Genomic DNA, 15,709 nt, shown 5'->3' with positions numbered 1-15,709 from the left:
CTTGGGGCTTTGAAGTCAATGGTGTTTGCCTACAAAGTCTAAAACATGTACGGAAGATTGAAAAGGTCCACCTTAACTTTCCGAAGCTTATTTTTCAACGACCTGGAGTGCTGGTCCTGGAATCTTATGCAAAACAATGGTAGACTTATTCAAAAAAAAAGTTTTGCTGATGTCAGTATTTCTAGTGTGCCTTAACATCTAGTGCACTCAGGAAGATATCAGTTTGAAAAGTAGATAATTGTGAGACAAAGTAAAAGAGGTAGCTATGGTGGCTAATGAAAAAATTTTCTGTTCACATCACCCACCTGCATCATATTTTCTGCTGATTTTCTGGTGCCAAGAAGCAGGGAAATTCCAGAAGTGAATTGTTCTTATAATCTTATAATCTGATATATACAGGACGGGTACTAGCTGTGAGGCAGGCAAAAAGATTTACAGTGGGAAATTCAAGTTTAGCGCTATCCTCACTGTGGGGGGCGTACGGGACTTCGTAATAACGATATACCGATCACTTTTTCTCTCAATTACCAATATACCGATAATTTTTTCGTTTAAATACCAATACAAATCAATTTTTCCCCATTTTTTAGGTACTCGTCCCCCGGAGGGGGTACTTAGGCAAAAATGGGTGCTTGGTATGTGTGGACGATAAAGGTCGGGTTTTTCATCATCCAAAATGCTTTGTAATCTTGGCGCAGCACGCAAAAATTTTGGTCTAAGAAATATCAAACAGCTTAAAGGAGGCCTTAAAAAGGTCAAAGGTAGCCAGAAAAAGGTCACAAAAACTACAAACCCCTTCACATTCTGTTGGGAAAACTTTGACCTTTTTGGTCAATTATTTTTTTCTTTGGTGGGGGGCGATCAATTACAGTTTAGGGTAATTTCAAGATTTTGGCGTTCAAAAAAGCTCAACTTTGGGAGGCATGGCCCCCTGTCAAAACGCCAATGGATCCAAAATGGGAGCTAATCAAAGAGTAGAACGTCAATTTAGAGAGCGTCAACTGTATTCACGGCAGAAAAATGGGCATTCACGTGTCAAGCAGACCCCTGACTGAGCCTCTTGCCTTATCAAAATTGCAGCAATGATTTTTCAAATCGGCGCCCCTGAGTGTTCCTTGATTTGTACTAATTTATGTATGATGGAGGGATTATTTAGTAGATCAGCGCTCAGAACATATCGTTCATATATTCGAATAGTAAAGGAGGCTTTGGCCAAATAGAAAATTTTTGAAAGTCAACCAAATAACATAAACTCAAAGAAGCCATGCATTTGATACTTATCAATAAGATATCGAAGAAGTTAGTGCGAGCAAAGCGAGCAAAAAAAAATTAAATTTTTTTTAAATTTTGTGTTCACCAAATACACTCTTCCCGAGAAAGCATTGCTGGCCTCGTTCGCAAGCAGAATAATTATTCAAAATTCAATTTACCTAGACGTAAATGCATTCCCAAAAGGAAGTTATCAGTTTTAAAACAAAAGCACGCACATTTACAAAAGATAATTACATGTCAAATGACGTTGAGTTACTTAGGCAACAATATTTGAAAACGAGACCTGCAATGCTTATTTATGCATCTCGAGAAGAGTGTATTGGCAGATTGTGAAAGAATTTTATTGCGAGCGAAGCGAGCGAAAAAAATTGCAAGATTTTAAAATTTATCTCACATAATTTGGTCTTGGGGCGCAATGGCTCATGATCTTTGATACCGATGGTTGACCAAAAATACTGAATTACCGACATAAAAATGGGTCTTTTACCAATACCGAGATGATTTTGAAATACCGAGTACCAATCATTTTTTTCCTGTTATACCAATTTACCCATCTAAAAAAAGGCCAAAATCAATGTACCAATATCCTGTATGCCCCCCCCTCACTTGCTAAGATAAAAACCAAATTTCGGAACAATTGCGTTTTCTCTATTAGAAATACTTGTGACCAGTGAGAAAGAATAACAGAATTTGATTGGCTGTGTTTTCAACTATCATTAGGATCTGGGAAATTCAAACTCTCAACCCTAACCATGCTATATATTTCGCCATTAAGAAATCATAGCATATATATGGATTTCTAGGCAAGGGTCTACTGTGAAGTTGGGTGACTTGCATCAGTGGCAGTCTATGCTTAAACTCCTATATCAAGATTACGGGATATTGAGTGCGGGCCAATTTTACTTTCATTTTTAGTGGTTTCACTTTCAGTCAGGCACATCCTGGCAAATGAACGGGGTGAGCATTTGCAATGGGTATTCGTCACCCTGTGTGTGTAAATGAGATAGGACATCTCAGGCTAAAAGCGTGAAAATAGACCTTTTTTCAAAGAGACCACCCTGTTGAATAATTATGTAGTCCAGTAGAAAAACAATGATAAAACCATACATAATTATTACAATATGCATGATACAGTAATTATGCATGGCTCTATCATTGTTTTTATGGCTGGACTACATAATTATTCAACAGGACATCCTCTTTGAAAAAAGGTCTATGAATAAAAATGAACTTCAAACTGAAAATGGGAAAAAAGGAAGAAAACTGGGAACTTTATTTTTTCGTTTAAAGTTTCTTCAATCTTCGAAGACAAAATTGACCCATGGAAAAAAAATTTCATCTCCAGACAATCTCAATCGAACGGAATCGACGATCGAACCAGTCAAACCAAATCGAACGCAAGCGACCGATTGAAATTCGATTGTCGAACGCAATCGAATCTCAATCGAATATTACCGCAATTTTCAGATTTGATATTGATTCGACAATCGAAATTCAATCGGTCGATTGCGTTCGATTTGGTTCGATTGGTTCGATCGTCGATTCCGTTCGATTGAGATTGTCTGGTCATCTATGCAGTTCTTTGAAATGATGCAAAATATTCATAGGTGCCAACTCTCACGCATTGGACGTGAGACTCACGCATTCCAACACTGTCTCACGCAATTTTTCAAAAGTTTGATTTCTCACTCATTTTTGATAATTGAAAGAAATTTCCCCGATTTTCCGATTTTCAGAATAAATTTCCCCGATTTTCCGATTTTTGGAAAAAAACATTCCTCGATTTTCCGATTTTTGGAATAAATTTCCCCGATTTTCCGATTTTTGGAAAAAAAATTTGCCCGGTTTTCCGATTTTCGGAATAAATTTTCCCGATTTTCCGATTTTCGGAATAAATTTCCCCGATTTTCCAATTTTTTGGAAAAAATTTTCCGTTTTCCGAAGTCGGAAAATCGGAAAAATCGGGCTAAGATTTCGGATTTTCCTTCGAAATTTTTATCTCACGCCAAATGAACATCTTAAGTTGGCAGGTCTGAATATTTCCAACCCGGTTCAATTGCGTGGGGTATTCAGTGCTATTGCATCACTTTTGTTTTCGACCCCTTGCATTTGCCACCAATCGCAAGTGGAAAATACCCCGTTCATTTGCCAGGATGTGCCTGTAGTCGGGGAGCAGAATCCAAAAATGGCATTTTTGCTTAACCCTAAAAAAGAATGGGGTTGTTATATACCGTTGGAACGGAAATTTTATGCTGATTATGGAAACCCAGGTCTTAAAAAGTCTATCCTGGACGATTTTGAAAACGAGGCTGGAGTTTGCACTCCTCCGTGGTGTTTTTTCGATTTTACCTGTTTTAGAAAAATGCTGACTGTCAGCAAAGTAAAGGTTTTTAGAATTTATTTTTTTTTGAAAATTGCTACCAATAGAATTGCCTTTTAGCAAAAAATTCAAAATTTTTGAAAAAAACATTTTTTAGCACTCCTTCTTGGAGGTTTTTTGCAAAAATCAGCGTTTTTACAAAAATATACTGCTAAAACAAGTCTGCTGGCAACTGAAATCCGGTACAAATGACCCCTTTAATGGTTTTGACGGAAGAATTATAACTTACCATGACAAAAAACCGAAAACTGCTGTCAAAAAACAATTATTTTGGCTTTTTGCTCTCCTTCTTTGGTGTTTTTGACAAAAATCGATTTTAGCCGTTTTTAACCAAAATTCGACTTTTACAAACTATTCCCTTTAGTTTGGAAACTGAATGCCTTCGTATCTCTAAAAGTTATTCTCCATTATGTAAAATGATGAAAAAAATAAAAAATTGATCTCCTCTGTTGATGCTTTTTGACCAAAAAGTTATGTTTTTGAACGAATTTCTGCCTAATGGTCCAGGGGAATTTCAGGCTTAATTTAGGGAACCCAAAATTTGCGTACACATGAAATTTTTTGATTGAAGTGTGTTCGTTAGGTCCTTAGGAGTGAAAAACCATCGAGTGACACTTTTTACACCTTGGGCATTTTCCATAATGGTGGAAATTTCAAAATGGCGGATTTTGTATTTTTTTGAAATTTTGATGTCTCTGAACATGGACATATTATATACCGTTGGAAAGGGTTTTTCATGCTGAACAACTTTTTTGCTTACAAAAAAGTCATAAAATGTACTCAATGTGAGTAAAAGTACAAAAGGTGTTAAAATGATGTCATCATCACCACCAAAAATTTGACATTTGCTTCAAATTATTGAAAAGAGAGTGACTACAGGACCTTGAAAACCTTGAAAAGCTTATGAAGAAACTTTAAAATAGACCAAACAACCTTGAAAAGTGTCCATGATCTAAAGGAATTCCTTGAAAAGTGTCCATGATCTAAAGGAATTCCTTGAAAACCTTGAAAAAGAGCATTTTGTCTTGTGGTTCGATTTGTGTTTTCCCGAAGTCTCTTTCTATACAAGCAATATTTCCAAAAAAATTGCGTGCTTGCTTCTCTCGTTTCTCTCGTAATCTCGAGAATACTACGAAATAATCTTTTATACACACCTCGTTCAAGAGTACTGTACTACCAGTCAAAATCAAATGGAGCCCCGAGAAACCTTAAAGATACTCAAAAAATGAACCGAAAACCGTGAAAAATGCCTAAAATTTGACCGTACAAAACTTAAAACCTTGCAACTAATGAGAACAATTCTGTAGACACCCCGGAAAAGGATTTTTCGAGCTGAACATTCTTTTCGCTTAATACTAAAAAGTCTGAAATTTTACTGAGTAATGTGTTATGTAGGATTTATTGTAGAGTATAAAGCAATAGCAATGAAATATAAGCCGAAGGCTAGAAATCATGCTCTGAAATACTGATTGAAATTGGAAGAGATTCCAATGGTTTTAACTCTCTAGACCACCTTTTCTTTGTTCGATTGACCCACAAGGGTAATCTAGTTCATTACAGATTCGCTTCATCTAGTTCGCTTACGTAGCAGGCAGCTACAAAGAAACCATCGGTGTCATCAAGCAAAACTAAATAATCGTCATTTTTATTTTTACACCCCTGTAGCATCAATAAACCGTTGAGAATTTCTTAGCAGGTGGGGAGCTTGAAGGGGCTAAGTGCTAACGGGAATGGCAAATCTCTTTTTTTATCATCGAGATGGTTTTTTAGTCCACTTTTTTCAATTGATATGAGTTCTGGGGTTATACGTTTGTGTGTTTTTACAATACCTTGCATCTGTGGTACATCACATCACATCCTGTCTGTAGAACTGGCGCTTAAACCCTTTAGGTAGATCTCCTATTTGACGATGGATTAGGTTAAAAGGTTTGATTACCAGGTCAAACTAAGAGGCCCCCAGCGGACCAAAAATACACGCATTCACGGAAGTTTTTCTCAAATTCATGCAAACCCGATTTTTTGGGAAATCGGGGAAATTTTCGGAAAAAATCAGGGAAATTGTCTAAGATAGGGGAAATTTGCACAAATTTGGGTGAGAAGGAAAAATTCACGCGTTCACGCAAAAAACAGGGCAGATTCACGCATTCACGCAATAAAAAATGGATTTTCACGCATTAACACAAACCGCTGGGGGCCCAACTAAGTAATAGTAAAGCTTTACAGATTCCGAAGCAAGCACATGGGCATCTATAAATCACTCACACATTGGTTTGTTTTATTACAAGATACAGATATTACAGATATGCAACAATAGTGACATTTTCAATCATACCCAAACATTCCCTCTTTCCAAGATCTTCTTTAAACTCTTATATCTTGGATGATTGATGATTTAACTACTTTTTCAGACAGACTATTCCACTGTTTGATGCCTCGATAGTAAAGAGAGTTGCTATAGGGTCCATGATCACCATAACTTTCGAAAACTTTTACCAGTTCAGAGCTGTGTTCTCAGGTCTTATGTATTTGTTGGTTAAATTTTTTAGAAACACATGATTTGTTGTCATACTGATTCAAAAGTTTGAAGATCTCAACTATATCATAACGCAAGCCTATATTTCAGACTTGGAATTCCGATTCTTTGTAATCCAATCATCAATTCAATTACAGAACAAATACCATCGTTAAATCGCCTTTAAATAATACAGATGCCTTCGATAAAAGTGCGCTGGCACCTTTTCTATTAAACTGTCGCTAGACTATGTATTGAAGACTTCACTCAACCGCTACAAACATACGGTGTAATAGAGGCGTAGCCACGAGTTTTCGTTTCGGGGGCGAGATTGGAAAAATTTTCACCTTTTTTAGAGGAAATTTATGCGCCACAGGCGTAAATTTTTGCTGTAAGCAAGTTCAAATAGCTTAACAAATGGCATTGGAAATCTCAAAGTTAGTCAGAATAAGGTCATAAAAAGTGTAAAAAACGTAAAAAAAAACTTCTAAGAAATGTCAAGCAGCTTAAAGGATGCCTTAAAAAGGTCAGATGTAAACAGAAAAAGGTTACAAAAACTACAGACCCCTTCACATTCTATTGGGAAAACTTTGACCTTTTTGGTCAACTTTTATTTTTTTTGGGAGAACCGCCCATCCCCCCGTGGATATGCCACTGTGTTATTCCCCAAAGATCAAGAAGCAGGTACTACTTTACAGATACAATCTGGGCAATTCCGAAGATGCAGAAAAACTTTTCCACACTATCAAAGTTTCTCCTGTCATAGTTCTACATGTTAGCTAAAAAAAGATCGAATACATGGATATACTCTTGTAATGTAAAATGTAGAAGAATTCAACTGCCTTGGCACAGAGGAATGTAAAGAGATGGAAAAACAGCTTTTCTGATTACTCAAAGTTCAACGATCACTTCTATTGAAAATTCTATTGTAAAAACCTTGATTAGGTCATTAAATAAAAGTCGAGAAAAGACGGCTCGCCATACAAATCGAACGGTTTCTACATGATTTGACGATAAAAATGAAAATTAGTTTTTCCTTTTTTGCCGATTACAGTTCAATTTTTAAGAATAAGGAGCGATATTTTTACCAATGTATAGCAAAAGAAATTCTTAACGCAATGATATTAAATTGGTTCTTGTAAAACTGTCAGAAGTTGAGTAAAATCAAAATGAAGTTATAATTTTCTCGAGCTCTAGCTTTCCATATTATGGTGCGGTCATGATGCGGTTATATCAGTAGAATCGCTAGGAAATTCTGAGCAAGACGATATAGGTACCTTTTCGTATAGGGGAGGTGTACCCAAAATATAAGCCCTAAAAGTTTGCGCATAATCAGGCTTGAAACAAAAGAATTTTGTCACAACACGCTAATTATGCAGATTTTTTATAGCGACAACAAAAGAAACCTATTAACTCGACATAAACTCCCTTAAGGGCAATAGACCTGGTATATGACGAGCCGTTTTTCTATTGTTTTCAAAAAGCTGTTTTTCCATCTCTTTACATTCCTCTGCTTGGCAGTCACAAAGCCTCCACTGGCATGTTAATGTGAGAATCTCAAAATGATTAAGTAATTACTACTGAATCAAACTTTCATGGCAAGATTAAACACAACCTTTTTAGTGCTACAGTCGAATCAGTGCTTTTTTATGGTGCACCAACATCAGCATGAAAATACTTTTCAATGGTATATAGACATTCATCAATATAATGGAGCAATGCTTTGGACAGTGATGACGTTATTTTGATACCTTCTATCACTTTTTACTCGTACATTGCACATTACTTATTAGATTTTCAGACTTTTTCGTGAGTAATGAAAAATCCTTTTCAATAATTTGAAGCAAATGTCAAATTTTTGGTGGTGATGATGACATCATTTTAACACCTTCAGTCCCCTTTTACTCACATTGAGTACATTTTATGCCTTTTTTTGTAAGCAAAAAAGTTGTTCAGCATGAAAAACCCTTTCCAACGGTATATAATATGTCCATGTTCAGAGACATCAAAATTTCAAAAAAAATCCGCCATTTTGAAATTTCCACCATTATGGAAAATGCCCAAGGTGTGAAAAGTGTCACTCGATGGTTTTTCACTCCTAAGGACCTAATGAACACATTTCAATCAAAAAATTTCGCGTGTACGCAAATTTTGGGTTCCCTAAATTAAGCCTGAAATTCCCCTGGACCATTAGGCAGAAATTCGTTCAAAAACATAACTTTTTGGTGAAAAAGCATCAACGGAGGAGATCAACTTTTGATTTTTTTCATCATTTTACATAATGGAGAATAACTTTTAGAGATACGAAGGTATTCAGTTTCCAAAATTAAGGGAATAGTTTGTAAAAGTCGAATTTTGGTTAAAAACGGCTAAAATCGATTTTTGTCAAAAAACACCAAAGAAGGAGAGCAAAAAGCCAAAATAATTGTTTTTTGACAGCAGTTTTCGGTTTTTTGTCATGGTAAGTTATAGTTCTTCCGTCAAAACCATTAAAGGGGTCATTTGAACCGGATTTCAGTTGCCAGCAGACTTGTTTTAGCAGTATATTTTTGTAAAAACGCTGATTTTTGCAAAAAAACCTCCAAGAAGGAGTGCAAAAAATGTTTTTTTCAAAAATTTTGAATTTTTTGCTAAAAGGCAATTCTATTGGAAGCAATTTTCAAAAAAAATTAAATTCTAAAAACCTTTACTTTGCTGACAGTCAGCATTTTTCTAAAACAGGTAAAATCGAAAAAACACCACGGAGGAGTGCAAACTCCAGCCTCCTTTTCAAAATCGTCCAGGATAGACTTTTTAAGACCTGGGTTTCCATAATCAGCATAAAATTTCCGTTCCAACGGTATATAACAACCCCATTCTTTTTTAGGGTTAAGCAAAAACGCTTCTAACTCGAGATATTGAATTCTGCTCCCCGACTACTGACTGACTTTTGATTTCAAGCTAACATCTTAGCAACGGGAGGACCCTGTCGACGCACCGGACTGTCCGGTGTATTTGTCCGGTGGCAAGAAGTATCCTTTCGCTACACCGGACGCAATAAGTCCGGTGTCAGTCCGGTGTTGCATACAGGGAATTTTGGACGCCGGACATTTACGAAACAAAAAATTATAAAGAAACACCGGACGCACCGGACTGGTCATGTCCGGTGTTTTGATTGTCCGGTGGGAAAAAATATCCTTCTCCAACACCGGACATCCGACTTCCTTAAGTCCGGTGTAGAGATTGTCCGGTGGTAAAAAAAATTCTCATTTTACACCGGACTTTCGCGTGTCCGGTGTTCGTTAAGTCCGGTGCGTCGGCAGGGTCCTGCAACGGGGTGCTCGCCATAGTTACAGGGGTTTGTGCAAAAAAAAAAAACAGTTTCCAAAATCCTCTATTTCAATTGAACGAATAAAAGATTAAACTTTTCCATGTTTCTCACGGTAGCACTTTAAAAACACAAAAAAGTTGCTTTGTCTGATGAAAGTTTTGTGAACTTTATGAACTTTACCTGTAGTCGCGATAATCACTTGGAGATTTGATCAATTCTTTAAACATATTAATACCAAATAATTTGACTTAAAAATTGTTTGTCATTAGAGATGGCTCAACAGCATGCTATTTTCTCTAAAAATTTCCTTTTTCTTTTTTTTTTTTACCAAAAGCAAGCCAGCACCACATTCGTAGCACCACATTCAACACCACTTTCGCAGCACCACATTCGCACTTTCGTTTTCGCTACAGCACCACATTCGGAAATTCCAGCACCACATTCAACTTTCTGCCCAATTTTCATACTGAAGTAGAGTATTCCTATCCTGGAAATTATGATTCCTATCAAGCCTTATTTATCAACTTCCATTTCAAGCCAAAATGAAGTCTCTATCACCATTTCTCTTCATAGCCTCGCGTTATAAAGACACCTCGGTAGAGTGCCGAAAATCTTAATTTTGGTATTTTGGACTAAAAATCATACGGAAGGAGAGTATTCCTATCCTGGATTTTATGATTCCTATCAAGCCTTATTTATTACCTTTCATTTAAGGCAAAAACGAAGTCTCTATCACCATTTCCCTTCCCAGACTCACGTTTTAAAGACACCTCGGTAGAGTGCCGAATATCTTAATTGTGGTATTTTGGACTAAAAATCATACGGAAGGAGAGTATTCTTATACTGGAAATTATGATTCCTATCAAGAATTATCTATTACCTTCCATTTAAAGCAGAAATTAAGACTCTATCACCATTTTCCTTCTCAGCCTCACGTTATAAAGACACCTTGGTAGGGTACCAAAAATCTTAGTTAGGGAGTTTCGGACTAAAAGTTGTACTGAAGGAGAGTATTCCTATTCTGGAAATTATGATTCCTATCAAGCCTTATATACCTTCTATTTAAAGCAAAAATGAAGTCTCTACTATCATTTCCCTTTCCAGCGTCACGTTTTAAAGGCACCTCGGCATCCCGCTTTGATCAATGTATTGTTGGTCCCATCGTTCCCACCTCCCACCGGGTCTGTGAGATAGGGATGTACGATATGCGGACATGGCCAGAGCTCTTTTTAAAAAAGTAAAGCGAAAAAAATAAGTTCAAATTTAGTACTCACATGCTTAAAACGTTCAAAAAGATATACAAACAAGCCTGATACAAATTATGGATGACTCAGTTTGCAGTTTACTCTAAAGAAAATACCTTTGCTCTCGCAGCAGTGGAGGGGGAGGGTTAAGAAAATGGGGGTACGAAATGCCGGTAATTTTTTCTTGAAATTCCTTAATCTCGGTCAAAAAATTCTCAAAAACAGGTTCTGGCAAAAAGTCAATTAAATCTGACAATACTGGCAATATCGAAACGAATCGCTGGAAACTTTGATGTGCAGGTTGTAGAGTATGACTAGTGAGATTTTGCTAAGTACCTGACTAGAAATAACCGATGTTGTTTGATGGCTCCAATTGATGCCCCTGTTTTGCTCCCAAAAATGGAATGACAAAAAACATAAGTGACTGTGGACCATGGTTGGCGCCGAAGAGAAAACTTTTTAATTTTGACCCTCTTTTATTTGCTTCAATACGACCATAATTTGGAATGATTTTCCCAATAACAGAGGTTCTTGAAAGTCCGTTAGGGATTAAAAATTTTCTTTTGTTTTTATAAACGTGGGGAGACCAGGGTCCTCCGCCTGCAATGACTCTGAATCACGCACTATGTATAACCAGGCTTTTATCATAAGGAACCATTTTCGTGGCAAATGAGAGCCATACACGCTTCGAGAGAGAGGGTTAAACTAGTGTGATTTAAAGATGTTTATCTCCTATTACTATTAGAAACATAGCTGATTGCTTCGTACACCTGCACTTCGCTCCCCCTTTAAATATGGGATTGGTGTGTACCTCAGTTGTAGAACTGAACTGAATAGGGGGGCCTATCTCAACAGCTCCAGAGGAACCTTTTCTAACAGTGGGGATAAAAATTCCTATCGAAACCAGCGAGTAGGGGCCAGTAGGGGGTCCCAGCAGGTTTGTGGCACAGGGGTGTCACACAGGGTAATCGCCTCTATTGAACAAGGGTATCTACACGTGCACTTGACTCTTAGCGATTGCTGCACCCGAGAATTCGAGCAATATGCCGTGTGCTGCGTGTTTAAACAGTCCTAATAATGTTAGGAGCTCAAATCTGTTTTCTTAGAGACTCCTTATCAATGGGGAAAAATCGGGAAGATTGGACAGCGGTTAATAATTTCGGGTCAAAAGATAAAGAGGTTAGTTTGTACAATATGTCTCATAAAATAAAAAAAAAATGAAATAACAAAGTGAAAACATTTACTTTATGAAGTCATTGATGAAGGCATCAATTATAATGTATGTCATCTTTATGAGTTATCAGTGGCTGTTTTTAAGCCCCTCTTTTCGCCTTTTTTGGAACAACGATACCGAAATACTGTACCGGTCTGTTTGAAAATTTACCGGTAGATTACTGTGTAAAGATCAATACCGGAAGACGTCTCAAATAGCAGAATAACGGTAATTTTTTTTTCGAATACCAAAGATGAAAAAGGTCATATAACAGAATACTGGCCTCTTGGAAGCCCACATATGTGCACCACACACCAACCATGCTATTGCTCTTATAATTGCTTTTTTAATTATTTCTTTAAAAGAAACGTCAACATACTTTTTGACTTGATTTGCTAGCGAGGCTACTTATTTAGTCATATAAAAGGTCACGTGACCTGTGAAATTAGTTTTAAATTAATTCATAAACCATAAAATATATCATAAAACTAGCGGTCCCAAACGTTGTCACAGACGACTCACAATCCAAAATATGCGAATAACCATAAAGTAAGGCGGCTTTGAAATTTTAACACTACCACGTAACATTAAAATGAAGTGTTTAGACAAAAAATACGGCAAATTCTCAAACCATTTCTTATGAATATTATGAATATTCATTCGACTATGTATTTCATACTCTTGAAAGCAAAACATTTTCGGTACTCTACCGAAGTGTCTTTAAAAAGCGAGGCTGTGAAGGGAAATGGTGATAGAGAATTCATTCTGGCTTTAAATGGAAGGTAATATATTAAGCCAGATAGGAATCATAATTTCCAGGAAAAGAATACTTTTCTTCTGTAAAATATAAAAGGCCAGAATACCAAAATTGAGATTTTCGGTACTCTACCGAGGTGTCTTTAAAACGTGAGGCTGAGTAGGGAAATGGTGACAGAGACTTCATTTTTGCTTTAAATGGAAACTAGTAGATAAAGCTTTATAGGAATCATAATTTCCAGAATAGGAATACTCTCCTTCAGTACAATATTTAGTCCAAAACACCAAAATTAAGATTTTCGGTACTCTACCGAGGTGTCTTTATAACGCGAGGCTATGAAGAGAAATGGTGATAGAGACTTCATTTTGGGTTTAAATGGAAGTTAATAGATAAGGCTTGATAGGAATCATAATTTCCAGAATAGGAATACTCTCCTTCAGTACAATTTCTAGTCCAAAACACCAAAATTAAGATTTTCGGTACTCTACCGAGGTGTCTTTATAACGCGAGGCTATGAAGAGAAATGGTGATAGAGACTTCATTTTGGCTTTAAATGGAAGCTTATAGATAAGGCTTGATAGGAATCATAATTTCCAGAATAGGAATACTCTCCTTCAGTACAATATTTAGTCCAAAACACCAAAATTAAGATTTTCGGTACTCTACCGAGGTGTCTTTATAACGCGAGGCTATGAAGAGAAATGGTGATAGAGACTTCATTTTGGGTTTAAATGGAAGTTAATAGATAAGGCTTGATAGGAATCATAATTTCCAGAATAGGAATAATCTCCTTCAGTACAATTTTTAGTCCAAAACACCAAAATTAAGATTTTCGGTACTCTACCGAGGTGTCTTTATAACGCGAGGCTATGAAGAGAAATGGTGATAGAGACTTCATTTTGGCTTTAAATGGAAGCTTATAGATAAGGCTTGATAGGAATCATAATTTCCAGGATAGGAATACTCTCCTTCAGTATGAAAATTGGGCAGAAAGTTGAATGTGGTGCTGGAATTTCCGAATGTGGTGCTGGAGCGAAAACGAAAGTGCCGAATGTGGTGCTGGAGCGAAAACGAAAGTGCCGAATGTGGTGCTGGAGCGAAAACGAAAGTGCGAATGTGGTGCTGCAAAAGTGGTGTTGAATGTGGTGCGACGAATGTGGTGCTGGCTTGCTTTTGGTTTTTTTTTTTCACTGCTGCCATATGGTCAATAACGAAAGTGAAAGTTCCCTTTAAAACTGTAAAATCCGATATCGGGTTTCTGATTCCGATTTAAAATTAAAGTCCTTTTTACACTCAAATAAAACTTTTCTACAAGTCACAGTCATTTTCCTTTTGTTATATGTAAGAATAATTTCACTCAAGAAATGTTTTGGGAAAGTAAATAGTTATTTGAAACTTTTTGAAAATGCAGTCCTAAACGTCAAATTTCTTATCCATTGCTACTACACATGAATTATTCAGATATTTCAGTGTAAAACGGTCTTTAAAACATAAAATTTCTCCGAAAAAAAGATTTTCCCTTGTCGGGTTTACATGTAGAAAATTTCGATGGTAATATATTTTCCCAATACTTTCCCCTCGTCATCATATAAATATTAGTATATTATCATCAAATATTAATTATAAATTGATTGTATAAGCCTTCAAATAGTATCAAAAAGTATATAAGGCGAATAATCATAGAAATCGTTACATTATGTGAGGCTGTTATAAATTACAGCTGAAGCCGACAAAAGGCAAAGTTGCTATGTATTCTGCATTCGTTCGTTCGTGACTGACTGACAGCTGATTGCTAAACTAACCTTTGCTCAGCTTAAGGCTTTGCTGACAAAAAAAGAAACACCTCCATCGCCATACGCACAAGCAGTTAACAGTAAAATTCTTTGAACCTTTTCTGTCTGATTTCTTTCTGTTCCTTGCCTTTTTCTTTAAATCATAAATTAGTAGAAAGTCGTTTGGCCCCAGGCCAGGCAGTTAGTCACACTAGCGTCCCGCCAAACAAAATGCGTGTAAAGATTAATGCTGTGAAAGCGCTATATCTTTTACTTGACTCTCAAGCAAAAAAATGTGCCGCAAACTTCTAAGGACCCTGCCGACGCACCGGACTGTCCGGTGTATTGGTCCGGTGGCAAAAAGTATCCTTCCGCTACACCGGCCGCAATAACTCTGGTGTCAGTCCGGTGTTGCAAACAGGGAATTTTGGACGCCGGACATTTGTGAAACAAAAAATTAAGAAACACCGGACGCACCGGACTGGTCATGTCCGGTGTTTTGATTGTCCGGTGGGAAAAAATATCCTTCTCCGACACCGGACATCCGACTCCCTTAAGTCCGGTGTAGAAATTGTCCGGTGGTAAAAAAAATTCTCATTTTACACCGGACTTTCGCGTGTCCGGTGTTCGTTAAGTCCGGTGCGTCGGCAGGGTCCTAACTTCTAAGGGATTCATGAAAAAATAACCCGGCGCTTTTTAATGAAATTAACATTTTCAAAAACTTTGAGAAATATTGCCTAAAATTTGAGCCATAGATGAAAAAATTTGAGCCAAAGCCAACCTTGAAAACTAATTTGAAGATCAACTTCACAAGAAAAAGATCTACGGGGGAGGCGGAACCCACCTAGTAGTAGATCCGCGCACCGCCGGATAGGCGCTATTTCCCGGAAATTTAGCCGGACCTCAAGCAATGACAACTTACCTAAACCTAAATCACAACTCACTTCAGCTTTTTTCAACTTCTCGAGTTTACTTTCCTTCGACTAACTATCAATGCCAGATTACACCCTTTCCAATATACTGAGCCACGTAGGTAATGTTTTTAGATTAGTGGCTAATATTTTTATCTAGATCTTTATATGTACATAATAAATTGATTTTTACTATTTATTACTCATTATTTTATTATTTCTATTATAAATTTAGGCTACATTCTTAATATTTTTCATTTTATTAATCATATTTTTTGTTACATTGGCGAGAATAACTTTGTATAAAGTTTTTGCTATTCAAATAATAGAAATAGAAA

General features: G+C 36.7%; 1 protein-coding gene across 1 annotated transcript in view; it reads right to left on the bottom strand.

Moving 5' to 3' along the window:
- Window positions 1-9,798, bottom strand: part of LOC136818769 (nardilysin-like) — a 64,122-nt gene extending 54,324 nt beyond the window's left edge. The window contains exon 1 of the mRNA XM_067075008.1: window positions 9,655-9,798. Coding sequence (XP_066931109.1) covers window positions 9,655-9,701 — 47 coding nt within the window. The 5' untranslated portion in view covers window positions 9,702-9,798. The remainder of the gene's footprint in view (window positions 1-9,654) is intronic.
- Between the last annotated feature and the right edge of the window lie 5,911 nt (window positions 9,799-15,709).

Source organism: Clytia hemisphaerica, unplaced genomic scaffold (assembly GCF_902728285.1).
Source record: "Clytia hemisphaerica strain Z4C2 unplaced genomic scaffold, Clytia hemisphaerica genome assembly, whole genome shotgun sequence".
NCBI lineage: Eukaryota > Metazoa > Cnidaria > Hydrozoa > Leptothecata > Clytiidae > Clytia > Clytia hemisphaerica.
Note: the sequence above shows the minus strand (reverse complement) of the source record. Positions and strands in the feature narration are given on the sequence as shown.